Source organism: Choloepus didactylus, chromosome 1, assembly GCF_015220235.1.
Source record: "Choloepus didactylus isolate mChoDid1 chromosome 1, mChoDid1.pri, whole genome shotgun sequence".
Taxonomy (NCBI): Eukaryota; Metazoa; Chordata; class Mammalia; order Pilosa; family Megalonychidae; genus Choloepus; species Choloepus didactylus.
The window spans coordinates 179416957-179444481 of record NC_051307.1 but is presented as its reverse complement, the minus strand read 5'-3'; the positions used below and the strand labels follow the sequence as shown (position 1 = coordinate 179444481).

Sequence of the window (27525 nt, the reverse complement as noted above, 5' to 3'; positions counted from 1 at the left end):
ATAAAGAATTGTTCACCAGTAAGACTGCTCCTCTGGATGAAGGTCATGCCAAAGGGTTGTATTGGAGGCCTTGCTAGGATTACTTAATGTTCCAGAAATGCAGGAAGTGTCCTGGATTTGGGATACAGCTAAACCTCATTAATTTTAGCTGCTATTAGTTCAGTGTTTGTGGTGATGTGGGATATATTTAGGTTCATATTCACCTTTGTTTAGCAAATATTTCCCTCTGCTAAATTTCAGCAGAATGTTTAAAACACTTAAGAGAACCGTTTTGCCTTTAAGCACCTTGGAAAACGTTTATTAGTCATCCCATTTGCATGAAAACAATTTTAATTATAAATTATCTTCCTTACTCAAAAGACCATCACTAAGACCATCAAAGTCCATCAGGATGAACTCTGGCCAAGCTTGAATTAGGTGGGCAATTGAGAGTGAGAAAGTCTATAATTCATACTTTTACTACATTATTTTTCTAGCAGGTGGGATGAAGTGAGGTGTGGAACACAGAAGTTACTAAAAAATATTTGTGGACTAAATAAACCAAGGGTTTTTTTTTTTTTTCTTTTTGCAAAATGGATGAAGAAATACTCATTGCCTACCATGGTCCATCAAACATGTATCTTTAAGCTGTTCTTAAAGATGACAACTAAGCACTTTCAGCTCTGGCACTAAAGGTCTTGTCTCCCATTCTGTTCTTGTTCCTACTTGGCCACATCCTCAGCTGTCACCCAGGATGCTCTTAGATCTCCAGAAGAGAAGTTGTTGTATTCCCTCCAATCCCCCTTCCTCTGTTCACTCATTCAATTAACATACATATGGAGAGCTTACTAAGGTCCCAGCACTCACTAGTTAATGGGGATTTAACAGCAAACCAAACAGACAAAAATCACTGCCCACATGGAGCTTACATGGAGCACACATTAGCTTACGTGTGCATGCAGACAGACAATAAACAAAATAAACAGTAAAATATATAAAATGCTGTAAGGGGATACATGCTATGCACAAAAATAAAGCAGGGAAAGGGGACAGAGGGTGCTCAGAATATACTAATTACAGTTTTAATATAGTGGAGCTGCATTTAAGAGAGCCCAGAACAAATTTTTCAATATAAATCATATTCACTTTAGAGGACTATGGTATGGGCACAAGTGACTGATGTCTTAAGCAATTATTTTAGTTTCCTAGGCTGCTGAAAACAAATACCATGAAATAGCTCATGGTTTTGAGGCTGGGAAAATATACAAATCAAGGCATTATCAAGGTGATACTTACTTCTTGAAGAGCAGCAGCCAGCAATCCTTGGTTCCTTTGCCACATGGTAAGGCACATGGCAGCATCTGCTGGTCTCTCCATTCTTGTGCCAGTTTGGATGTATTATAGCCCCCAAAACACCATTATTTTTGGTGCAATCTTGTGGGGGCAGATTGGTTAATTTTTTTGATTAAGGTGTGACCTTTTGGTTGGATGTTTACATGGAGATATGACCCACCCAACTGTGGGTGATGACTTTGACTGGATAATTTCCATGGAGGTGTGGCCCTGCCCATTCAGCACAGGCCTTGATTAGTTTATTAGAGCACTATATAAGCTCAAATGGAAGGATCCAGACTGCTACAGCCAAGAGGGACACTTTGAAGAACACACAGGAGCTGAGAGAGGAGCTGCAGATGACAGTTTGAAGACAGTAGTTGAAAGCAGACTTTTGCTTCAGAGATGCTAAGAGAGGACAAATGCCCCAAGAGCAACATTTTGGAGAATGCCATTTTGAAACACAACCTGGGAGCAAGCAGACACCAGCCACGTTCCTTCTGAGCTAACAGAGGTTTTCCAAATGCCATTGGCCATCCTCCAGTTAAGTACCCAGTTGTTGAGGAGTTACCTTGGACACTTTATGGCCTTAAGACTGTAACTGTGTAACCAAATAAACCACCTTTATAAAAGTCAATCCATTTCTTGTGTTTTGCATCCAGGCAGCATTAGCAAACTGTAACAATTCTCTTCTGGGTTTTGTTGATTTCAGCTTCTTTCTTCTGTGGCTTTCTCTCTGTGTCTGAATTTCATTGTCCTAAAAAGGACTCCAGTAATAGGATTAAGACCCATCCTGATTGAGGTGGGTCACACCATAACTGAAGGAACCTCATCAAAAGGTCCTACTTACAATGGGTTCACACCCACAGGAAGAGATTAAATTTAAGAACATGTTTTTCGGGGTACCTACAGCTTCAAACCACCACAGCAACTCTAGGAGAGGTATATTCTTTCCTTTTCATTCTTGTTTCATCATTGTTCATCTTCAGTGATCCACTAGAATAGTCCAATTGAAAGAGCAATTACGCTAATGAAGACCTAAAACCAATTATCTCTGGGGTCCTCAGTTTTCTCATCTGTAAAATGGAGATAATAAAACAAGCTTTGTAGTAGAGGTTTAAGATAAAGTATGTTTGTAAAATGTCATAGTCTTCTGCAGGACCCCTAAAATGGTGGTATTAATTAACGGAAGCACATCTGTTCTTATACAATTAAGTGAACAATGTGTGCCAGCTTAGAAGTACCTCTCTGGGAAATTTACAGCTAAAAAAGAGGACCAGGTCACAAACCAGGAACGAGTCATCCAACTTTCTTAGCTATCTATTTCTGACAGAGCTTCAGTAACATCCTGTTGGAGAGGGATAAGATGTAAGATCCAGACTCACCGTTCTCAACTAAACCCTTTGTTATCTTCATTAAACTCAGTTAACAATAATGACTATAATAAGCATAGGTACCCTGCACCTTTACGGATAGAAATTCATTTAACCCTTCAATGACCCCGTGAGGCAGGCACCATCGTCATGCAGGATCACATATGAGAGACTGGAGACGTGCCCTATAAGTTGCATCCAAGAATGCGGGAGCCGCCATGGTGCCGGGTCAGGGCGACAAGCGCAAGAGGACTTTCGGTCAGATGTATTCCTCGTTCACAGGCACCGAGTTGAGGTTCATGCCTTCTAAACTGAGGAAAGAAACTGACACAAGTCGTGAAGACCCGTTTCTTTTCTTTTGAGATTCCTATAATTTCTTTTGAGACTTCCGTAAAAGTTTCCTCCTCCCTCTAAAAAACGCGGCCAAGATGCAGGGAGTGTGGTACCCACCCCCCCCACACACACACACTTCTAAACCTCAGAGGAGCCTCCCAACCGAAAAACGAGTCAGAAGCTTAGCTTTGATCAGTTAAAATTTTACGAAGCGAGGCGGGGTCTTCTGAGGACAAGGCTGAACCTCGCGAGCCGCCGATTGGCTGGGACAAACGTCCATCTCTCCCCTCTCCCGCCCCCCGCCCTGCCGGGTGGCTTCGCTGCGCGGCCGCCGGGAGCGCGGAGGAGACTAGTGGTGCCAAACTGGCAGGGGGCGTGACGCGAAAGGCGGGCCGAGGGGGCGTGTCGGAGCGGGGCCGGAGCGCCAAGCGCGTCACGGCCTGCAGCCCCGCCTTTTAGCTCCTACGCGGCTCCCGCCTCCTTTCCCGTCCCGTCCTCCAGCCAGCTCAGTTCTCTCTCCACGTTCCACACTGCGGTCTAGCTCTCCTGCCAGAGCCAGCCCCGCGACCTCCGCGCGCCCACGTGCGCCCCGCATTCCCCGCACGCGCCGCCCCGCTGTCCCCACGCGAGCGCGCTCTCGAGGACGGACGCACGTTCGTTCCTCTCGCGCCCGCGTCTCGGCAGCTGCGGCGGCGGGCGGAACGCGCGGGGTAGCACCGTAGCGGCTGCGGTGTGTTGGCTGGCCGGCCGGCCATGGAGGCGGATGGGGCCGGCGAGCAGATGAGACCGCTACTCACCAGGGTAACAAGCAGGGTGAAGGCGCCGCGGGCGATGGGGCTTCTGGGCAGGAGTGGGGGTTGGGGGCGCGGGGCCAGGCAGACAAAGGCGGGGGCGCGGCGGGCGTCGCGGTTCGGCCACCTCGTCCCGGGCCCGGCGCCCCTCCACCCCCCGGCAGCTAGCGCGCCTGGCCATCGCCTTTGTGTTGGCCGCCCGGGGCGCGGGCGGCGGCGGCGGCGCAGGAGGTCCCCGAGTGGGGGCTGCCCGCAGTGCGCCCCGGGCATCCTTGGCAGGGGTATTCTCAACACTGCTCCGACAGGATCCCGCACTCATCCCCGGCAGTGGCCGCCCGCCTGTGACCCCGACCATCCCTTCCTTTCTCTCTGCAGCGCTCGCCTCCTTTATTCCCCGGCGTTCTCTCCAACCAGGGTCCCGGTTGCCCTGGCGCTGGAGTTCAGATAAGTCCTTCGAAAACCCATCTTTCCTCTCCCTCCAAGGAGGACCGCGGCTCCACCTGTCTCTAGCCCCAGGCAGTGGTGAAGAGCTGGTGTGAATCTTTGTCCCTTTTTTCCGCATCTTCCCACCGGGTCTGCCGTGTGCTTTGTTCGGTGAGTTCTTCGGCCGCGTGGACGAACCTCCTTCCTTCGCCGCCAAGTCTTCTTTTCACTGTCGGTTCTGCCTGGTCCGCCGCCTCCTCTTCTGGCAAGAAGCGGAGGAGTATCCTCCAGCCGCAGGCCAAGTAGAAAGAGAAAGGTGTGAGTTCTCTGCGCTGGTCTTTGTATTTATCAGCCTAGCAAAACCGAACAAGAAACCAAAACGTATTTCCCAGTGAGTCTGGCTTTGGCTTCGGGTTAAAGGGGCTTGTATGTGGGCTCTTTTTAAAAAGCCAGTATGCCCATTTGGGATGATGATTCTGGCCGAGTGGCCCATACCCAAGAAACTGACTTCCTGCTTTCATGTAGAGTACATGTATCTCCACAGTTGTGATCCTCTTCACCCTTCCTTGTTCGTGACTCAAAGGGCATGGAGGTGTTATAAATTTTCCTACTTCCAGTTCTTACTCTGACTAGCAAAGGAGGGAAGGTTGCAGTGAAAATTTTCCAGTCTTTCACAACTAACAGGAAAATTGCTTTTCATGTGTTTTTATTCAACATTTTTCCTTAGACCTCCCCATCTTTTTTTATAAGATTATTTTAAGACCCTGAAGAGTAGTCATTCATTATGTCAGTATGGTCATCTGTAAGTTCTCAAAACATGAGGAAATCCGAGCCTGCAGATAGTGAAGTCATTTAGTGATGGTTATTGAGATCATTTGCAGTGATGGTAATGAAATACTGGAAACTCATCCTAAAGAATCTTTGTAATTCTTTGTGTGGCCTTTGGATAAAACTGTGTTTTGAATGTACTTTTTAGCACTTCTCTAATAGTGTGTATGAAGTACAGAGTTGTCTGTGCTTAAAGTTACTATTTGCACATTTTAAATTCAGTGCTGTAAAGTGTGAGTTTTCATAATGCTGAATACAAACTACAATGTATTCTCAATATTTTTTGCCTACTTAGGTAGCAGAAGAAGCATATTGACAAGGCCATTGTCCTAACGTTTATTTAGAACCTCTCTGTAGTGTCCTACAAGACAGAACCAGCTCTGCCCTAATAGAACTTACATTCAAGTGGGAGAGACAAATGACAAGGGGATTACCAATACTGTTATTAATGGCAAGGCAGGTTAAGGGCATGGTAGGGGAGCAGTTTAAAAAGGTATAACTCCTAAGTCTTTGGGAAGATAAGACTTTTCTACAGTAAAGGTGTACAGATCAATAATAGAAATAAAATATAATAAGCCATCACTGTCTAAAATAGAATAGGAGAACAGAAAAAGTGTTGGTTGAAATAGCCTTAGAGAACACTGGGAGGAGAGGAACTGTTGGCATTGACAAAGTTAAAGCTTTCCTCATCCAGTTTTCCCTGGTAAATAAAAGGCATAAAAAATGGAAGATTATGATATCGATCAGTCATAGTTTTTCTCTAGTTCTTAGTAGACTTCTTAGCATAGCCAAAGAAGTGGAACAAATTAATATTCATAAAATACTTTTGTTAGGTTTGGAATTATGCAAAGAACTTTGACCAAATTAGTGGCAGTGTCTGGAGCCTGCCCATTTCATAATTTAGGCTGTATGGTTTCTTCTGTTCCTCAAATTATTTAAGTTTCACTGATCGTGACATTGGAATAGAGAACAGAAAGTCATTCATCTTACAAAAATGCAACATTTGTTTTGCTTTGTTACAAAACTCAGGGTCCTAGGCCTCACTTAGAATTGACTTGAACTGTCATTCTTATTTTCTACTATAGGTTAAATCAGTTTTCATCAAGTAGCACTGTTAAAAGGTTCCCAGGTTTTAGCAAGTGATCTACTTTATTGTAAGCAGAATATTTTTATTACCACCGAAGATATGGTGCTGTTCCATGAATTTAATTGATTCAGTGATTTAATTCACTTTATGTGTATTAAGTATCTCCTAGGTGCCAGGCACTGGGGATATAGGCAAGCAAGGCAAGAGACTTCTGCCCTCGTTGAGCTTATTTTGGCACTTGTAGTAAAAACAGTGATAGCATTTACATTCCTACTCATTCCATTTGTGAGTGCCAGTTAAAACATTTTCATAAGTCTGGTAGAAATACTTTTTAAAACAGTAGACATTAGAATAAATAAAAGGTTATAACCTAATTTGAATTCTGTGGTTATTGGCAAATAGAAGTTTTTTTGTGGGTCTGTAAGTAAGCATTCTCTTTGGGGAACTGTGGTTAGGTATTGATAGCTCTATAGATATAGCACCTTGGGCATATTATCAGGATTTCAGTTACCTTTTCGCTTTATTCTTGCTAGCTTTGGGCCACAGTCCATGGAGCTGTAATAAAAGGAGAGACAGCAAATCTGTCATCTCTCCAAGTGAAACTGCAAGACAATTGAGTTGGATTGAAGAATTGTTTTGTCTGGTAATTGAGACTGGGAAGTACACAGGTTTTCTTAGAGAGGTTAGGGTATGAAAATTAGAGTATTTTGTTACACTAGACTCCTGTCACTTGAGTCGGTTAAAATTGAAAGCCAAAATAACCTGGTGTTGGAGGAACCTGGTACATTATTTTAGTGGTATGTGGCCTGCTAACCAGTATATTCTAATACTGGGTAGATCTGCTTGTCAACATCCTGTAATGGGTTGTTTTTCTTCTTCTTTCCCTCCACCTCTTTCTTACGTATTTTACCACAAATGTGATCTTAAAGTGGTTAGGATCTGCAGCTGGCAAATGGGCCATTTATATAAAGATACATATAGGTAATTCATAGGGTTAATGTTATAGGTTAATCTTAGGTCAATGTGATTTTGATATATTATAAATTTTGAGTATATTATAGCCTCCTCTTACTATGGATTCTTCTATAGGTATCACTTTTTATCCATCCTGTACTTTCAATTTTGCAATAAGCATGCGTTAGTAATAAGGATCAGTGAATTATTTATAGATGTAAAAGCACAGATAACTCCTTTTTTTCTTTTTTAATGCAATTTTATTGGGATATATTCCACACCATATAATAATCCATCCACAGTATATAATCAATGGCTCAAAGTATCATTGCTAGTTGTGCATTCATCCTCACAATCATTTTAGAACATCTTCATTACTCAAAAATTAACAAAACCCCCAAACGTCCTATATTCTTTACCTCCCCACCCCCCATTATTGACCCCTAGCATTGATGTGGTTCATCTGTTACTGTTGATGAAAGAATATTAAAATATTACTGTTAACTATAGTCCATACTTTGCAGTAGGTGCATTTTTACATATGCCACCCTATTATTAACTCCTTACAATAGTGACATGCATTTGTTCTGGTTCATGATAGAATTTTTTTACACTTGTACTGTTAATTACACTCACCATAATGTGCTATCATCACCTCTATCCAGTTACAAACTTTTAAATTCAACCTAGTTAAAAATTCTGCCCATATTAAGCACCCACTCTCCATTCTCTGTCCCAGTTGACTGGACTTGGGAGCCTTGTCAGAAATCAATTATCTGTAGATCTGAGGGTCTATTTTTGAGTTCTTAATTTGATTGATCAATATGTCTTTCTTTGTGCCAATACCATGCTGTTTTGATCATTGCAGCTCTATAATATGCTTTAAAGTCAGGATGCTTGAGTCCTCCACTTCATTCTTTTTCAAGATATTTTGTCTATTCGAGGCCCCTTATGCTTCCAAATAAATTTGATAATTAGCTTTTCCATTTCTGCAATGTAGGCCATTGGAATTTTGGTTGATAGTGCATTGAATTCCTAGATGAATTTGGGAAGAATTGATATGTTAACCTTTTGCCTTCCAATTCATGAGCACATCCCATTGGGATCTTGTATCCCACCACTTAGCTGAACTCATTTATTAGCTCTAGTAGCTTTGTCTTTTTTTGAGACTTTCTAAATACAGGATTATGTCGTCTGCAAATAGTGAACGTTTTACTTCTTCCTATCTGATTTGGATGCCTTTTGCTTCTTTTTCTTGCCTAATTGCTCATGCTAGAACTTCTAGCACAGTGTTGAATGACAGTGGGCATCCTTTATCTTGTTCCTGATCTCAGAAGTAAAGTTTTAAGTCTGTCACTGTTGAGTATGTTGTTAGCTGTGGGTTTTTCCTGTATGCCCTTTATCATGTTGAGGAAGTTTCCTTCAATTCCTACCTTTTGAAATGTTTTTATCAAGAAAGGATGCTGGGTTTTGTCCAGTGACCCTTCTGTGTCAATTGAGATGACCATGGGTTTTTCACCCTTTGATTTGTTAATATGGTGTATTACATTAATTGATTTTCTTGTTGACCATCCTTGCATAAATGGTATAAAACCCACTTGTTCCATGGACTGTAATTCTTCTGATGTGCTGTTGGGTTCGATTTGCAAGTATTTTGTTGAGGATTTTTGCATCTATATTCATTAAAGAGATTGGTCTGTAATTTTCTTCCTTCCTTTCTTTCTTTTTTTGTAGTATCTTTATCAGGCTTTGGTATTAGGATATTAGGGTGATGTTGGCTTCATAGAATGAGTGAGGTAATGTTTCCTCCTCTTCAGTTTGTTTGAAGAGTTTGAGCAGGATTGATATTAATTCTTCTTGAAATGACAGGTAAAATTCACCTATGAAACCATCTGCTCCTGGGCTTTTTTCTTTGTTGGAAGGTTTTTGATGACTGATTCAATCTCTTTACTTGTGATTGGTTTGTTGAGGTCTTCTATTTCTTTTTCAGTCAGTGTAGGTTGTTTGTGTGTTTCTAGGAAATTTTCCATTCCATTTGTTCTAGTTTGCTAATGCTTCCAGAATGCAAAACACCAGAGATGGATTGGCTTTTATAAAAGGGGGTTTATTTGGTTATTCAGTTACAGTCTTAAGGCCATAAAGCGCCCAAGGTAAGGCATCAACAATCGGATACCTTCACTGGAGAATGGCTGATGGCATCCGGAAAACCTCTGTTAACCTGGGAAGGCACGTGGCCAGTGTCTGCTCCAAGTTCTGGTTTCAAAATGGCTTTCTCCCAGGACGTTCCTCTCTAGGCCTCAGCTCCTTAAAAATGTCACTCTTAGTTGCTCTTGGGGCATTTGTCTTCTCTTAGCTTCTCTGGAGCAAAAGTCTCTTTTCAAAGGCTGTCTCCAAGATGTCTCTGTAAGCTGAAGCTTCTCTCTCAGTTCCAGTGCATTCTTCAAAGTGTCCCTCTTGGATGTAGCAGGCTGGCTCCTCTTCAATGCATCACTCCCAGCTACACTGAGTTCCCTCTGCCTGTCAGCTCATTTATATAGCGCCACTGATCAAGGCCCACCCTGAATGGGTGGGGCCACACCTCCATGGAAATATCTAATCAGAGTTATCACCTACAGCTGGGTGGGGCGCATCTCCAAAGAAACACTCAAAGAAATCTAATCAAAACTGATAACGTCTGCCCATACAAGATTACATCAAAGATAATGGCATTTGGGGGACACAATACATTCAAACTGGCACACCATTTAAGTTGTCTAGTTTGTCGGTGTACGGTTGTTCATAATATCCTCTTATGATCTTTTCTATATCTACAGAGTCTGTGGTAATGCCCTCCCTCTCATTTCTGATTTTATTTATTTGTGTCTTCTTTCTTTTTGTCTTTGTCAGTCTAGCTAAGGTTTTGTCAATTTTATTGATCTTCCCGAAGAACCAACTTTGGTTTTATTGATTCTCTCTTGTTTTTGTTTCAATTTCATTTATTTCTGCTCCAATCTTTGTTATTTCTTTCCTTCTGCTTGCTTTGGGATTAGTTTGCTTTTTTTTCCTCTAGTTTCTCTAGGTGTTTAGTTAGGACTTTGATTTTAGCTCTTTTCTTTTTATGTAGGTGTTTTAGGACTATAAATTTCCCTTTCAGCACTGCCTTCACTGCATCCCATATGTTTTGATACGCTATGTGCTCATTTTCATTCTCTCGAGATATTTACTGTTTTCTCTTGCAGTGTCTTCTTTGACACTGATTGTTTAAAGAATGTGTTGTTTAGCCTTCATATATTTGTGAATTTTCCAGTTCTTCAGCTTTTATTGATTTCCAGCTTCATTCCATTGTGATCATAGAAAGTGCTGTGTATAATTTCAGTCTTTTAAAATTTATTAAAACCTGTTTTGTGCCCCAGCATGGTCTATCCTAGATAATGTTCCATGAACACTTGATAATGTATTTCCTGTTTTGGGGTGCAGTGTTCTATATATGTCAGTTAGGTCTAGTTCATTTATCATGTTATTTAGATTCTTTGTTTCCTTATTGATTCCATTTACATGTTCTTTCTACTGAAGAGCATGGGTGTGTTGAAGGCTCCCTCTGTTGTTGTGGAGACATATATTACATCCTTCAGTTTTGCCAGTGTTTGCCTCATGTACTTTGGGACACCTTGATTAGGTGTGTTAATATTTATGGTTGTTAATTTCTTCTTGGAGAATTGGCTATTTAATGTATAATGTCCTTCTTTGTCTCTTACTACATTTTTGCATTTAAAGACTATTTGTCTGATATTAGTATAGGTACACCAGCTTTTTTAGGTTACTCCTTGCATGGAATATCTTTTTCCATCCTTTCACTTTCACCCTGTTTGTACCTTTGGGTCTAAAAAGTCTCTTGTAAGTAGCATGTAAATGGGTCATTTTTTCCATTCTGCCAGGCTGTGTCTTTTGATTGTAGTGTTTAATCCATTAACATTCAATTTTATTACTGTAAAAGCAGTACTTATTGAAAACTATTTTATTCTTGACTTTTATTTGTCAGATCTATTTTTTCTCTTTATCCTTTTAGTTACACTTACTTATAATCTTCATTTCTGTATTCTCCTCCAAGCCTCTCTCTTTTGTCCTCTCAGCTGGCAGGACTCCCTTAGTATTTGTTGTAGGGTAGGTCTCTTGTTAGCACACCCTCTCAGCTTTTGCTTGTATGTGAATATTTTAAACTTTCCCTCAGTTTTGAAGGACAGCTTTGCTGTAAAATTCATGGCTGGCAATTTTTCTCTTTCAGTGTCTTAAATATATCATACCACTGCCTTCTTGCCTCCATAGTTTCTGATGAGAAATCAGAAATGGTTTCCCTTGTATGTGATGAATCACTTTTCTCTTTCTGTGTTCAGAATCCTGCCTTTCTCTTTGGCATTTGACAGACTGTTTAGTATGTGTCTTGGAGTGGGTCTATTCAGATTTATTGTTTGGAGTATGTTGGGCTTTTTTGGATTTGCATATTTTATGTCTTTTATAAGGGTTGGGAAATTTTTGGCTGTTATTTCCTCAAATATTCTACCTGGCCCCTTTCCCTTGTCTTTTCCTTCTTGGACATCCGTGATGCATATGTTTGTGAGCTTTGCGTTGTCAATCATTTCCCTGACCCTCTGCTGAAATTTTTCCATTATTTTCTCTGTTCTTTTGTCTATTCAAATTCAGATGCCCTATCTTCTAGCTTGCTAATCCTTTCTTCTGCCTCTTCAAATCTGCTGTTGTGTCTCTAGAGTAATTTTGGTTCCATCTAAGTCTTTCATTTCCATAAGATTTGTTATTTTTCTGTGTATTATTTCAAATTCATCTTTATGCTCACCCAGAGTCTTCTTAATGTCCTATATTATTTTTAGTCATCTTGTTGAATTTGTTTAGGAGATTTGTTTGAACATCTTTGATTAGTTCTGAATTCTGTGTCTCATCTGGCTTTTGAGTTTGTTTTTGTGATCAGGCCATATCTTCCTATGTTATAGTATGCCTTGTATTTTTTTGCTGATATCTGGCCATCTGATTATCTTGATGGGTTTATTCTGAAGGTCAATTTCTCTCGCTTGTCTAGGATTTTGATGTTGATTGGGTTTGTATTAAGACTCTTTGACAGTTGAATAGTCAGTATTTCTCAGCCAAATCAGATCAGGTACCCAAGCAGGTGGTGTAGACCAGATCTAATGGGCCCTGGGAGAGGGTCTGGAAAGATTCCAAAAAGCCCTATTTTTCCTCCAATTTCTGGCCTGCCCAGTAGATGGTGCTCTTTGGCTACCTATTCCACCTCTGAAGCAGTTGAAACAGTGGCACTTGGATGCCTCTGACTGGTAGGGGCTGAAACAGGGGGCATCCCATGTTCTCACTTCACTGGCCTATATTTGGCTCAGTGTTGGGCTGTCTCCCCTTCTGTATTTGTGGTGGAGGCCTCCTGCAGCTGTGCCAGTCTGCAGCTGCTGCCTCAGGCAAGGATTGAGCTGCCTGCCACTGCTTCCCTCCAGGGTGGGGGATGGGCACCAGCCGCCTTGGATGGAATTACAGCCTCTGACCACAGTTTCTCAGTCTCTTTGTCCCACACTTTCTTGGGCATTGTATTGACTTCCCTGGTCCTGGATACCTCAGTAGTTGATTTGGACAGTTCCTGCCTGGCTACTTGCTGCTTTTGGGAGAGAAGTAGGTTCTGCTGTTTCCTCCTTAATCCTTCATTTTGGAAGCTCTTCTTGGGGTCCTTTTATATTCAGCACTCCTCAGCAGCTGGTGCTCTGCCCTGGGTCTTCGTGGACTTAGGTCCCTGTATCTGGATATGCACAGGCTTCTAACTGCTGCTCTGAGTGGCTTTATTATAGTTTGTGTCACCAGTGGGAAGTGGGTTGTCTGGGCTGCTGCCTCTGAGCATTCCCAGGCTGCATGAGACTGAGTAAAGGGAGGGGAGAAGACTAGCCCATCTGGGATGGAAGTTTCCTATCTGATATTTTTCTCTTTCTTCGATTCAGCATTTATAAAGTCTTTCTCCAGTCTGTACCTTCCCTCCGGAGTTCTACGCAAGTGAGGTTTGTCTTTGTTTTTTCCCACTGAATCTCTGGCGAGGTGTTTTTAGGGGATGTCTTACTTTGCCATGTTGATGATGTCATCTCAATAACTCCTTTTTGAAATATGAATTTTTGATCACTGGACAAAGCAGGTAGCTATTCCAGCATTTTAGCTTACAGTGAAATCTGCCTGTTTTTGTATGGCAGACAACTTATTATATTTTGTTGAGTGATAGTCTTTGAATTTTACAATTTGGATAGACTTTTAGGATTTTTTGTGGCTATGATGATGATAAACTACTAAGTGGTCTGTGGTTGGCATAGTGTTATGATAATGTTTGTCAGTCCTGTTGTTAATCTTTCTCAGTGCAGAAGGCTGGCAAACTAGAGTAGTGCTAGGCTGCCTAAATTATTGACTCTTTTCTTTGCATGGGCGAGGCATTTTTAAATGACTGCGAAAAGATGAGAATGACCAAACCTTTTTTTTCCCCAGCTATATGTGATTATTAGATAGATTAGCATTTTATCTGGGGCAGATATGCCAGTGCACACAGGTTCTAATTTGGATTTTTAAGGAAAAATTTTGAATTTCCTTCAAAGAGAATGTTTTAAAATATTTTCATCTTTTTTAAAACCATAGTTTAGATTTTAAAAAGGTTAAGCAGTTTTGACAATATCGAAGTGAAACATAAAGCACAAAGTGTCTTTCATAATGAAATAGAAAAGATACTTTGTGTTTTAAAAAAATGTTTTATTTTGAAATACTTTCAAACTTACAAAAATTATACAAAAATAATAGAATTCCAGTATATCCCTATCCAGATACCCAAATTTACCAACTTTTAACATTTTGCCACATTTGTTATATCTGTCTTTTAACCATTTGAGAGTAGTTTGCACTTAAATCATGCTCCTTTAGCAGTAATTAATTCTCAGTGTATATTTCTTAATAATATTCACTTATGTAACCACATTAAATGTGTGCACTTATCAAGTAAAAGAAATTTCTGTTTGTATGATTTATGCTTATAAATCTGTATTCCAATTTTATCATTTGTTCCAATAATGTCCTCTTTTGGCATTTTCTTCTCTGTTACTAGATCCAATCCAGGATCATATGTTCTCTTTAATTGTCATTGTCACTTTGGTCTCTCTTTTTAAAAAAAATTGTGGTAATAAATATACAACTAAAATTTCCTCTCTCAACCACTCCCAAGCATACAATTCACTGGTGTTAAGCACATACACAGTGTTGTGCTACCATCATCACCATCTGTTATCCATTACTCAAAACAGAAACCCCGAACCCTTTATGTATTAACTCCTCATCGTCCTCCATGCCTGCCTGTACTCTGAATTCCTGTCTCTGAATTTGCATATTCTAGTTGTTTCATGTAAGTGGAATCATAGAGTATCTGTCCTTTTGTGTCTGGCTTATTTCACTTAACATGATGTCTTTAAGGTTCATCTATGTTGTAGCATGTATCGGAACTTTATTTATTTTTATGACCGAATAATATTCCATTGTATGTATATACTACATTTTATGTATCTGTTCATCGGTTGATGGACATGGGTTGTTTCTACCTATTGACTGCTATGAATAGTGCTGCTGTGAACATTGGTGTACCAATCAGATGCTTTAATGTTTTAAAGTTTTTTTTTTTTTTTTTTTTTGATGCTTATTCTGTTCACATTCTCAGGTAGCATAGAAATCATCTTCTTTCTGGGCTCTAAGGCCATGTTCTGGTTTGCTAATGCTGCCGTTTTGCAAAACACCAGAAATGGATTGCTTTTATAAAGGGGATTTGTTTGGTTACAAAATTTATAGTCTGAAGGCCATGAAAATATCCAAACAAAGGCATCAACAGCAGGGTACCTTCACTGAAGGATGGCCATTGACTTCTGGAAAACCTCTGTTAGCTGGGAAGGCACGTGGCTGGCGTCCACTTGCTTCCAGGTTGTGTTTCAGAATGGCATTCTCCAAAATGTTGCTCTTGGGGCATTTTGTCCTCTCTTAGCTGCAGCTCCTCTTCAGAATGTCACTGTCAGTTGCTCTGAGGGCCATCTGTCTGTAAACTCCTTTATACAACTCCAGTGATCCAGTTATCACCCACCCTGAATGGGTGGGGTAACACCTTCATGGAAATTATCCAGATGTTTCACTCACAGTTGATTGAGTCACATCTCCATGGAAACACTCAAAGAATTCCAGTCTAATCAACACTTATATGTCTGCCCCTGCAACACTGCATCAAAGAACGTGGCATTTTGGGGGACATAATACAACCAAAGTGGCACAGACCGTGTTGGTCCTTTTTGTCTAGATGACCCATTTTGGGGAAGCTGTTGAATTGTATGTTATCTCAGATTAGGAACTTGAGAAATGAAAAGGATTATAACTTTGAAAATGAATTCACACTCAGAAGATGCATATATTCTATTTTATTTTAGAAGGGGAAATGGAATAACTTCTAGGCTATAATCATAACTTGGAATTCTTTGATCTACATATACAACTCCCAGAACTTTTCCTCCTTTCTCCTGGTTATTCCCATTATTATGTTCTGTTTGCAGCAGAATTATATGTCTAGTAGATGATGCTGTCATATGTGAAATGTATTCTGTTCTGAAAACTTTAAGACTTCATATTGTGTAAAATGAACTTAAGTCCCACTTTCTTAATCCTGTAATAATCAAACACATTTATTTAATGAGACACCTGTGCAGAGATCAGAAACTTCCCCCTTGTAATAGTTCCTACCGTTATTTAATAGAATTTACTTTGCTTGAAATCATTTATTGTTAAGCATAATCCCTTTGTATGTGCTTTGACTTTTTCATTACCTTTGCATGAAAAGTTTCCTGAGTTCTTTCCTAGCACTTGAAGTATTAATGTGCTATGGATAATGTAGCACTGTCTAGTTAAAGTTGCTTTAAAAATTGAGATTCTTAATATGGGCTCCATAGAGTCTGTGGATGAATCCTCAAAAACTGAAAAATTTATGTGAATTGGCATTTTTTACTGGGAGAGGGTCAGATAGCTTTACATTCAGATCTTAAAGGGGGTTATCACCCCCACCCCCCAAACAATTAAGGAATGCTTGTTTTAAAAGTTATCTCAGCTTGGTTTGGCACCTTCTTTAAGAGTTTGTACTCATATTTTGATGAAATGCATGACAGTGATTACATCCACCCAAGTGCTTCTTAGCTTGTTATGGATATTAATCTGTAGGAGGCTCTGCCAAAGAACTGTTCTGTAGCCAGATACATTTAGGCAATGCCACATATATTTTTTGAAAATTCAAAAATGCATCAGTATATTAAAGGCTCTGAGGGTTAAATAAATACTTTAAGCTTTGAGGAGAGATTGCAGCCTTGTAAGTTGGCAATTCCTGATGGTTTTCACAAAATATAAGTAGTAGGTCGCTAGTATGTCTAAGAAAGCAAGTGATGTAATATTGATATATAAGCAATCCAAGATATAATTTTTCTCTATAAATAAGAATTTACATTGTTACAGTAATGGGAGAGAGTTGAAAATGTATCACTTAAGACGCTTTTGGAAGCAACCTGCTAAGACACTGAATAAATTGTGATATATCCACATAGTGGGATACTAGAGTAGACAAAAAAGAATGAGGAAGATCTTTTTGTGCTGTCTTGGCGAGATCTCTAGGATAAATTATTGGGCTAAAAAAAAGACAAGATGTGAGACAGTATACTATATGGTGCCTTTTCTGTAAGAAGGGAATAAGAATATATTTGTATTTACTAGTATTTTCATAAATACACTGGAAACAAGAAATTAATAAAGAGGTTACCATAGAGGGAGAGAGGAAACAGTAATTGGAGCAAGGTGGGAGCAAGACATCAGTGTACAACTTTCTATATAGTTTTAATTTTTGAATCATGTGACTATATTAACTATCAGTAAAATAGGGCTATTTGTTATATTGTTTTGTTGACATATCCATTTGGTATTTCATGAGAGAAGTGTACTATCGTCTATAGTGCTATAGTCTAATGTATGTGAACTGCCTAATTTTTCATGTGTGTTGCTAGTGGTAATGTAAAATGGGGTAGCTGCTGTGGATAGCAGTTTTCCGGTATTGTTCTTCCTCAAAAACTTAAACATAGAATTACCATACGACCCAGTAAATTCTAGTCCTGGGTATATATGCTAAGGAATTGAAAACGGGGACTTAAACAGATAGTTTGTACACCATGTTCATAGCAATATGATTCACAGTAGTCAAAAGATGGAAACAACCAAGGGTCTATCAGCAGATGAATGGATAAACACAATGTGGTATATCCATCCATATGTGGTGGTTTGGAGCTGTATGTTCTGCAGAAAAGCATGTTCTTAAATCTAACTCGCTCCTGTGGGTGTGAACCTGTTGTAAGTAGGATCTTTGGTTGAGGCTGTTTCAGTTAAGGTGTGACTTACCTCATTCTGGATGATGGGACTTCATCCTCTAATTGGAGCTCTTTATAAATGGAATGAATACAGAGAAAGAAAGAATGACATGGAGGCAAGAACCTGAAAGCACTGAAACCTGGAAGAGAAGGAAGAGACCAGCAGATGCTACCATATATGCCTTGCCATGTGGCAGAGGAGCCAAGGATCTCCGGCAGTAGGTCTTTGGGAAAAAAGCATCGTGTTAATGATGCCTTGATTTGGACACTTACTTGGCCTTAACTCTAAGCTAATAAATTCCCATTTTTTAGGCTAACCCATTTCATGCTGTCTGCTTTAAGCTGCCTATGAAACTAAAACACCATACAAAAGAATATTATTCAGCCATAAAAGGGAATGAAATTCTGGTATATACCTCAACATGGATCAACCCTGAAAACATTATGCTGAGTGAAATAAGCCAGATGGAAAAGGACAAATATTGTATGCTTTGCAAAGATACTACATAGTTTTATGTAGTATCCGAAGAGGTAAATTCATAGAAACAGAAAGAGAATAGAGGATAATAGGGGTTGGGAAAGAGGGGACGAAAATGTATTGCTTAATATGTACAGAGGTTTTGTTGTGAAAAATGGTTAAAATGGTGAGTTTTAAGTTATGTATATTTTACCACATTAAAAAGAATAAATAGTTTACATTTTGCTAATTTTTAGAAGCCAGTAATTTGAGAAAGATAATTTTTTATCTCCCTTGAAAGTATTTTTATATTTATATTTGTGTGTAAACCACACTGGTTTTTTCAGACTTTTAGTACCTCAAATAAAATAACAAACCTCCACAGAAGGTACCACCACACACCTTTAATCTTAACCCTGAGCCAGAGGAGAAATGTCATGTTTCTCACATTGATGTGAATCACTAATCTAGGATTTATGTTTTTGTGCTTTTGTTGTGGGGCAAGTTAGGGAAGAACAGGTAACTACAATTTAGAGAAAGCATGCTATGAGATAGACTTTTTGTTAGGTTTCTCATTTAATCACTTTTTATCCCTGTGTTACAGATGAGAATTCAGGGACAAAGAGGTTTTCTAAAATTTGTTCAGACTATACAGCTTGTAGGAGGCTAAGCCTAGAGTTGATCCCATGGTTAGTACCAAACAGTGGCTTTTCCCCTCATCTTCCATTTCTTATTAGTCTGGAATAATTAATGATCCCTGTTTGTCAGTACCATTTAAAATGTTTTATTGTGTTAGCATCTATCTAGCTATAAAAAACATAAGATTTCCCATTTAACCCCATTTTAAGTTTACAATTAATTAGCATTAAGTTCATTCACGATGTTGTTCCACCATCAGCCTCCATTACCAAAGTTTTTTCATCACTCCAAACAGAAATTCTGTACCATTCAGCAGTACTCCTCTTTCCTGCCTCCTTCTCCCCATGCCCGTTAAACTCGTAACCCACTTTCTGTCTATGAATTTTCTAATTCCAGTGGAATTTTAGAATATTTGTAATTTTGTATCTGGCTTATTTCACTCAACATAGTGTTTTCAGGCTTCATGCATACTGTAGCGTGTATCAGAATTTCATTCCTTTTTATGACTGAATAATACTCTGTTGTATGGATAGACCACATTTTAATTATCCATTCATCTGTTGATGGACACGTAAGTTGTTTCCACCTTTTGGCCATTGTGAATAATGCTGCTCTGAACACTGGTTTAAGCTGTCTGAGTCCATGTTTTCACTTCCTTTGGGTTTAAGTATGGTATTTCTGTAACTTTTTTGAGGAACTGCTAAACTGCTCCTGCCAGCAATGCACAGTTTCAATTTTTTCACGCCTTCATCAAAATTTGTTCCTTTCCTTTTTTTAAATAGACATTCTAATGAGTGTGAAGTGGTATCTTACTATAATTTTGATTTGATAATTTAAATTAAGCATATTAGATAATTTTACCTGTATGATACTTGAAAGCTCTGTTTGTCTCAGTTCCAGTAGTTGTTTTCCTAATGCTTTTGTTACTGGAACTTTTGTGAATTAAGTTGCTAATATAATGGAATTAAATATGTCAATGAAATTTGCTGCTGCCTCCAGATTCCCTGAGAACCAGGAGATAGAATTTTTGTGGGCCATTGCTCAATCTTCAACGAAGTCTGTTCTAGGGTTTGACACGTAGAAAGCAGTCGGTATTGTTCAATGAATGAATGTTAGGACAATATCATGAACTCGTAAGATTTGAAGATGAGTATGCTTTCTAGTTAATTGTTTAATCAATTAATGTAATAAATTATATAGCTCTTATTTGTGGTGTTAACATAAAGAGAATTCTCCTACTCTACTTTATATAACTGCCGTAAGAAGAGAATGTTCCTTGCTTTAGTTCTATTGAGGGGAAAGATTGAGTAAGTATAGTTTGGATTGAATAAATGTAGTTTGGATCAAATTGTTGGATTGAAGTAAGAGTACTTTTTTTTTTTTAACCTTGGATAAATTTTAAATAAGTCAGTATTAAACACATTACAATGACATTTTTATGACTCAAGATATTTTCACTGGCTTTAAGTATATTTAAATTGATTTTGGGAAACAGTGGATATTTTACTTATACATTGATACTTGTGTACTTCTTGCTTTACGAAAATCAGTGACTTTTGATGTACATGAATATAAAAGTACCAGTGACAAGAAGAGGGGTTATCATTCCCAGACATAATCTGGAGTTATGTGAGCTGTTATATGGAAAAGTGTGGACCAACCAAAATATGTTGGAGAGAGATGGGCGATAAGGTTGTAAAGAGGATGGGCTAAAGGATTTTTAGATTAAATTTCATTTCAGATCACAGGTAAAAAATGACCATTACATGTTTTATATTACTAGAGTACCTAAAATATCATTGCATTTATTCAGTTTTTATGTAAGTTAACTTAATTTGCTATCATTGGCTGATTGCATTGACTTAGAAATAAATGGTTTTAAAAGATTAAGTAATGAATATTGTTTCCATTAACCACAAAGGATTGTTTTATACTTATGGTGCCGTTATTACCTCAGTTACGGCGACGAACTTTAAATAAGGGAAGTTTGAGATTGTAATTTGGTGACATTGAATTTCAGATGATTGGGGATTGCTTCTTCTCCCTGCATCTGTAATAGGCAAAGGTATTTGATTGGAGGAGTAAATTGTATTTGTTGAGAAAACTTATGTTGAAAGACAAAAGTATTTCATTTTCAGCTTTATTTTTCAAGCTGCCTCCAGAGAATGGCACATAAATCATAATAAATGAGCACTGGTAGAGGTAGGTCCTGTTGGCTAGGGTTGTTTACTCTTTAATGCCTTGAATCCTAACTTTTGCTTTAATTTATTATCTGCAATAAATTATTTTGACCCATGGTTTAAAATGCCAGTCTAGGACTTTTAATCAGAACTTTTTACTTACTTTGTCAATTGTGAATTAAAGTTTTAACTTTGCCCTTTTTCACCTTGTTCTCCATCATTCAAAGTAGCTGTGGTACTAAAACCCTGATCAGCCCTGCTTTTAAAGTAGTTATTGGTAAATAAAATTTAGGAAGAGTTACTCCAAATACTTGTTCTCTGAATCTCTTCACTGTTTTCTTTACTGCAGGTTGTGACTTATTAGTGGTCTGCAAAAACAATTTAGTGAATCATAACAAGCATTAAAAAGAAAAGAAAGGAACAGAATAGAGACTAACAATACATTGCATTGTAGTAAGACTAAATATTGTTTTGTGAAACTTGTGTACATGTAAACAGATTAAGTTTGTGATGTAAAATACATTTCTTTCCAGGGTTGTTTTTTTTTTTTTTTTTTTCCAAAGTTGGAAAGCCATTGCTGTAGATTAACATTTGATTACATTCTTATTGGAATAATACATATGCTTTCTTTTTTCATTTAAAATTTTAACATTTCTAAGTATTAAGCACTTTTTATTTGACTTAATAAGTTAATGCTACATCAAAAAATTTTTATATTGGAGAATTTAACTTCATATTTCATTAACAATAGCTTACTTGTTCTCGGTATAATAAATGAGGTGTAATGAGAAGGAAGAACTGCCAACAGATTATCCTCCATTCAATTTCAAACCCTTATCAACTATTTAAGCCTTTAAGCTCATGAGCGAAAAAAAAGAAACAAGAAAAAGAATTTTGTCATGTTTACGATAAGCAAGACTTTGTTTAGTCAGTTTGACCCAAAAGTACCTGAAATATTATAGTACCTTTAATGGGATGATCATTTGGTAAAGACTTGTATGGAAAACTCTAAAGAGAAAAATCTTACCTTTAATGCTGTAGCAATTGAACTAATGCTGTATTAGTGTGTCTTAGCTTCTTTGAGTTTTCATAAGAAGCAAGATGAGAAGCATGGGATGCTTAATTAGATAGAATTGAAGTCCTTACTTTTTTTTTTTTTTTTTTTTTTTTTTTTTTAAATCATCATTTTATTGAGATATATTCACATACCACGCAGTCATACAAAACAAATTGTACTTTCGATTGTTTACAGTACCATTACATAGTTGTACATTCATCACCTAAATCAATCCCTGACACCTTCATTAGCACACACACAAAAATAACAAGAATAATAATTAGAGTGAAAAAGAGCAATTGAAGTAAAAAAGAACACTGGGTACCTTTGTCTGTCTGTTTCCCTCCCCTACTTTTCTACACATCCATCCATAAACTAGACAAAGTGGTGTTTGGTCCTTATGGCTTTCCCAATCCCATTGTCACCCCTCATAAGCTACATTTTTATACAACTGTCTTCGAGATTCATGGGTTCTGGGTTGTAGTTTGATAGTTTCAGGTATCCACCACCAGCTACCCCAATTCTTTAGAACCTAAAAAGGGTTGTCTAAAGTGTGCATAAGAGTGCCCACCAGAGTGACCTCTCGGCTCCTTTTGGAATCTCTCTGCCACTGAAGCTTATTTCATTTCCTTTCACATCCCCCTTTTGGTCAAGAAGATGTTCTCCGTCCCACGGTGCCAGGTCTACATTCCTCCCTGGGAGTCATATTCCACGTTGCCAGGGAGATTCACTTCCCTGGGTGTCTGATCCCACGTAGGGGGGAGGGCAGTGATTTCACCTTTCAAGTTGGCTTAGCCAGAGAGAGAGGGCCACATCTGAGCAACAAAGAGGCATTCAGGAGGAGACTCTTAGGCACAAATACAGGGAGGCCTAGCCTCTCCTTTGCAGCAACCGTCTTCCCAAGGGTAAAACTTATGGTAGAGGGCTCAACCCATCAAACCACCAGTCCCCTATGTCTGTGGTCATGTTAGCAACCATGGAGGTGGGGTAGGCGAATACCCCTGCATTCTCCACAGGCTCCTCAAGGGGGCACTACATCTTTTTTTTTTTTTTTTTTTTCCCCTTGTTTGTCTTTTTTCTTTTTTTTTAACTTTCCCTTCTTTTTTCAAATCACCTGTATGAAAAAAAAAGTTAAAAAGAAAACAAACATACAATAAAAGAGCATTTCAAAGAGACCATAGCAAGGGAGTAAGAAAAAGACAACTAACCTAAGATAACTGCTTAACTTCCAACATGTTCCTACTTTACCCCAAGAAAGTTACATAATATAGCAACATTTCAGTGAACTTGTTCCTACTACAACCATCAGAAATTAACAGACCATAGTCATTTCTGGGCATCCCCAGAACGTTAAATAGCTTATCTGTTCTTCCTGGATTATTGTTCCCCCTTCCTTAATTGCTCTCTACTGCTAGTTCCCCTACATTCTACATTATAAACCATTTGTTTTACATTTTTCAAAGTTCACATTAGTGGTAGCATATAATATTTCTCTTTTTGTGCCTGGCTTATTTCGCTCAGCATTATGTCTTCAAGGTTCATCCATGTTGTCATATGTTTCACCAGATCGTTCCTTCTTACTGCCGCGTAGTATTCCATCGTGTGTATATACCACATTTTATTTATCCACTCATCTGTTGAAGGACATTTGGGTTGTTTCCATCTCTTGGCAATTGTGAATAATGCTGCTATGAACATTGGCGTGCAGATATCTGTTCGTGTCACTGCTTTCCGATCTTCCGGGTATATACCGAGGAGTGCAATCGCTGGATCGAATGGTAGCTCTATATCTAGTTTTCTAAGGAACTGCCAGACTGACTTCCAGAGTGGCTGAACCATTATACAGTCCCACCAACAATGAATAAGAGTTCCAATTTCTCCACATCCCCTCCAGCATTTGTAGTTTCCTGTTTGTTTAATGGCAGCCATTCTAACCGGTGTTAGATGGTATCTCATTGTGGTCTTAATTTGCATCTCTCTAATAGCTAGTGAAGCTGAACATTTTTTCATGTGTTTCTTGGTGAAGTCCTTACTTTTTATGTGGATGCAAATACATGGTAAGAGAAAGCTTGCAAGTAGTCAATACTGTTTATTTTATAAGATAATCCTTAGAGAAAATTAGGCAAAATAACCTTAGGCTTTTTTGAAGAGAGATCTGAAGGAGATTCCATTTGGTTCAGTAATTTTTGATAAAGGAAAGAATGCGTCTGATTATAATTGGTAAACGATAATTTAAAACTCATGCTTTCAGTTTAAGTATCTGAAAGTGAGAAAAGCAGAATATGTTGCCATATGATCCCATCTTTTTCTTTTTGTATATCTTAATGGAAGGAAATAGACCAAAGGTTAATATCGAATATTTCTTGGAGGTAGAATTTAAGGGTAAGTAAGTTTTCAAATCATATTTTAGCTTGTTTCCAAAATTTCTACAAAGAGCATACATTTTTATAATAAAAATATTTTTAACTATCTGAAGTTATTCTCCATAGTCACTTCCCAAAGACCAGCAGGATGATTATCCCTAAAAGACTTAAATTATTTTGCAGGGATTAGACAAAATAGCCAAATTTCCTGAGACTGTTCACTGGATCATAATCTTAGCACCTAGCAATGGCTTTAATTGTTGACCTATGTGTTTAATTTTTAACTGTAAATAGTGAAAAAGTCATAGAATTGAAGTCTAAGTTCTTTAAGAGTTTGTGTTTTTAAGCATTGTTTTCATCTTACCAGAAGTCCTCTAAATTTCTGATGCCATTCCAGAACTGAGCGCCTTTAAAAAGTTTTCAAGCCCAGTATGTGTGTTTGAACTTTCCCTGGCTGTTAGAGAAGTCTTCAAAGGAACCAGCATAGGGCTTTATGCAACTCTATTTTTCAGTCACTAAAACCAGTACACTCCCATAGTTTTAATTCTTGGAACTTTAAGGCTCTACAGTTGCTTTTTCCTCTATTTTTATGTTTTTCATTTTGCTGACTTCACTTCTTTCCCTATCATGTTTGAAACCATAGCCCGATATATGCCATTTAAACACCTGAGCTTTTTTTGTTTTCAAAATCTTTTTTTGAAAGGCATTGATGTAGAGACTTGCTGTGCTTTTTTAAAATAAAATCATTAAGTAGATTTTTTTCTTCCTATATTCTTACCTGTCTGCATTGGTACCCTTACCTTGCTATCTACATATTTGTGGTAGCTTACCCAGGCTTGCCCCACTGTAAACAGTAGTAATTAAATTTCTCACGCTTCTCATTTAAACCTTCACTGTTGCTAAATGCTGGATGAGAAATTGTTTGAGACAGACATTTCATATTGATTTACTGCTTACAGGATTTGCTTCACAAGATAAAATATTTGTAAAGAGTTAACACTTGTATATAGACCTCTGAAAATGTTAATCCTTTTGTAATATTCTGTAATTTTCAATTTTTATTATGAGAGTGATCTGCAAATTCCTGATATTGCTAGTAGTTTAGCTGCATATTTACTTTTGAGTTTTAGAACATAACTTGACCCTGTCATTTGCATGGAATATTGTATCATCCCCTATTTTACAAATGAGGAAAATGTGTCTCACCAGGATCAGACAATTGCTCAAGGTCACACAGCTAGTGAATGGAATAACCAGAGTTCAACCCAGGCAGTCTGGCCTTAGCACTGATACAGCACCATTAACATCCATACATCAATAATACGATCGAGGAAAATACTCAAATAAAAAGCAAATATAAAATACCTTTTATATTGGGCTCAATAGTTCAATAGTACCTATTTCTTAATGTGATTGTGAATGTAAATTTGAATATATACTGGATATGGCCTATGTGGCCTGTGTCTTTCTGTATGTTAGAAGCTGATGGTTTTCTTTATTGATATTTAGTTAATTTTTTCCCTCCCCTGGCTGAGGGAACTGATTAAAAGAACATTTTTATTGCCTTAGTATATATGTTGACAGTAAGTCACTGAAAGTGTAAACAACCCTGTTCTTTTGAGGCTTATGCTATATAGCTGTATCTCCCTGTGTCTTTCTTTCTCCCCTGTCATCTGCTCATTTTCACTCTAGATCATGTGCAGCATATCTCATTTTATTTGCTTTGCTTTATTGCACTTTGCAGATACTGTGTTTTTTACAAATTGAAGGTTTGTGGCAACCATGCGTTGAGTAAGTGTATTGGCACCATTTTTTCCAACAGCATGTGCTTACTTCCTGTCTCTGTGTCACATTTTAATTAAGGTAGGTGTATTGATTTTTTCTAGACATATGCTGTGCTTAGTATACTACAAACATAACTTTTATATGCACTGGGAAACCAAAAAATTGCTGTAACTTGTTTTGACTTGCTTTATTGTCGTGGTCTGGAATCGAATATGTCTTTACTGGAAAATATTAACATCTGACTTGCAGTCTTTTGGTAGGACTCTCAAGCTAAGGCCTGCCATCATCTTAGGTTATTTGAGAGAGCCTTGTCGGTTACCTTTCTGCCATCCTATCTTTTCAGTTTGTTGATTTTCTCATCTACCAGGAGTCTTTATCTCTCTTCTGTACTGCCCATAGCCTTTTCTCCTGGAATTCCTCTACATCTATATTCTTAAATTTAGAGTGTTATAGTACCACTGTCTTCTTTTCTTCTAGCTCTCTCACCCTGCTACTCATAATTCTTAGTTCTTTGAACTTGGGTGCTTTTCAGCCACTTACCCCTCTTTTTTTTTTTGTTTGTTTGCTGCTTCCACTTCCTTTCTTATCTAGTTTAGAATTCATGGTTTGTATCTTCAACCTCTTTCTTGTTGAGAATATTTTTATCATAGTGCCTGTCTGTATTAAACATTATCAGCAATCCGTATTCCTCGGTCAATCTGTTTATGTTGGGGCTGCTCAAAATAGCTGGAAAAATTAAGTCACATAGCCTCATAGATTGGTGCCTGTATAAGTTCATGTTTCCATCTGGTTCCTCAATACAAACATGGAAAGACTGCCAATGTCTTTCTGATTATCTTCTATCCTCAACAGTGAACACATTAAATATTCTTTGTTCTTTTCAGGCTGTATCTCCTCACCCCTCAATCCCTGCGGACACTGCTTCCTACTTCACAGAATCAGTAGAAGCTATCAAACTTAACATGTCTCAAATGGAGCTTATCAGACCCCTTCTTTCTGCATTTCTTACCTCAGTAAATGACACAACTACCTATCCAGGGGCTCAAATTTGAAATGTGAGCATTATCCTTGACTTTTCTGTCTCTACTGAAACACCTAGTCCAGTGGATTCCGCATCCTAATTATCTGTTGAATCAGTCTTCTTCTCTCTATACTTTTTTAACCACCATAGTTCACATACCTGGAATAATGTAGTAAGTAATAAATTAATTTTGTGGTTGGTTTCCATCCCTCACATCTAATTCTCCACAATGTTGTTAGAGACATCTGTGTAAAACATCATCACTCCCTTGTTTAAAACCCATTGCTTTCAGAATGATTCTAAACTCCTAAGCCCTGAAAGGTCTGGGCCCTTTTCCCTTCTGTTTTTCTCTGTCTCTTATGCTCTTACCTCCAATTCTGCATTTCAGCCATACTAACTTATTTTTGTTATTCGACCATACTAAACTTTTCCTCATCTCTTGGTCTTGGCCCTTTGTATCCTTGCTTCTAGCATAGTACCT

The 27525-nt window shown here is 38.3% G+C and overlaps 1 protein-coding gene across 4 annotated transcripts in view; it reads left to right on the top strand.

Moving 5' to 3' along the window:
* The first annotated feature begins 3520 nt into the window (after positions 1-3520).
* The window catches only part of SLC4A7 (solute carrier family 4 member 7), a 148410-nt gene continuing 124405 nt past the window's right edge, over positions 3521-27525 (top strand). For all 4 annotated transcript variants that reach the window (XM_037846169.1, XM_037846162.1, XM_037846119.1 and 1 more), the window contains exon 1: positions 3521-3818. In XM_037846169.1, coding sequence (XP_037702097.1) covers positions 3771-3818 — 48 coding nt within the window. In that variant the 5' untranslated portion in view covers positions 3521-3770. The remainder of the gene's footprint in view (positions 3819-27525) is intronic.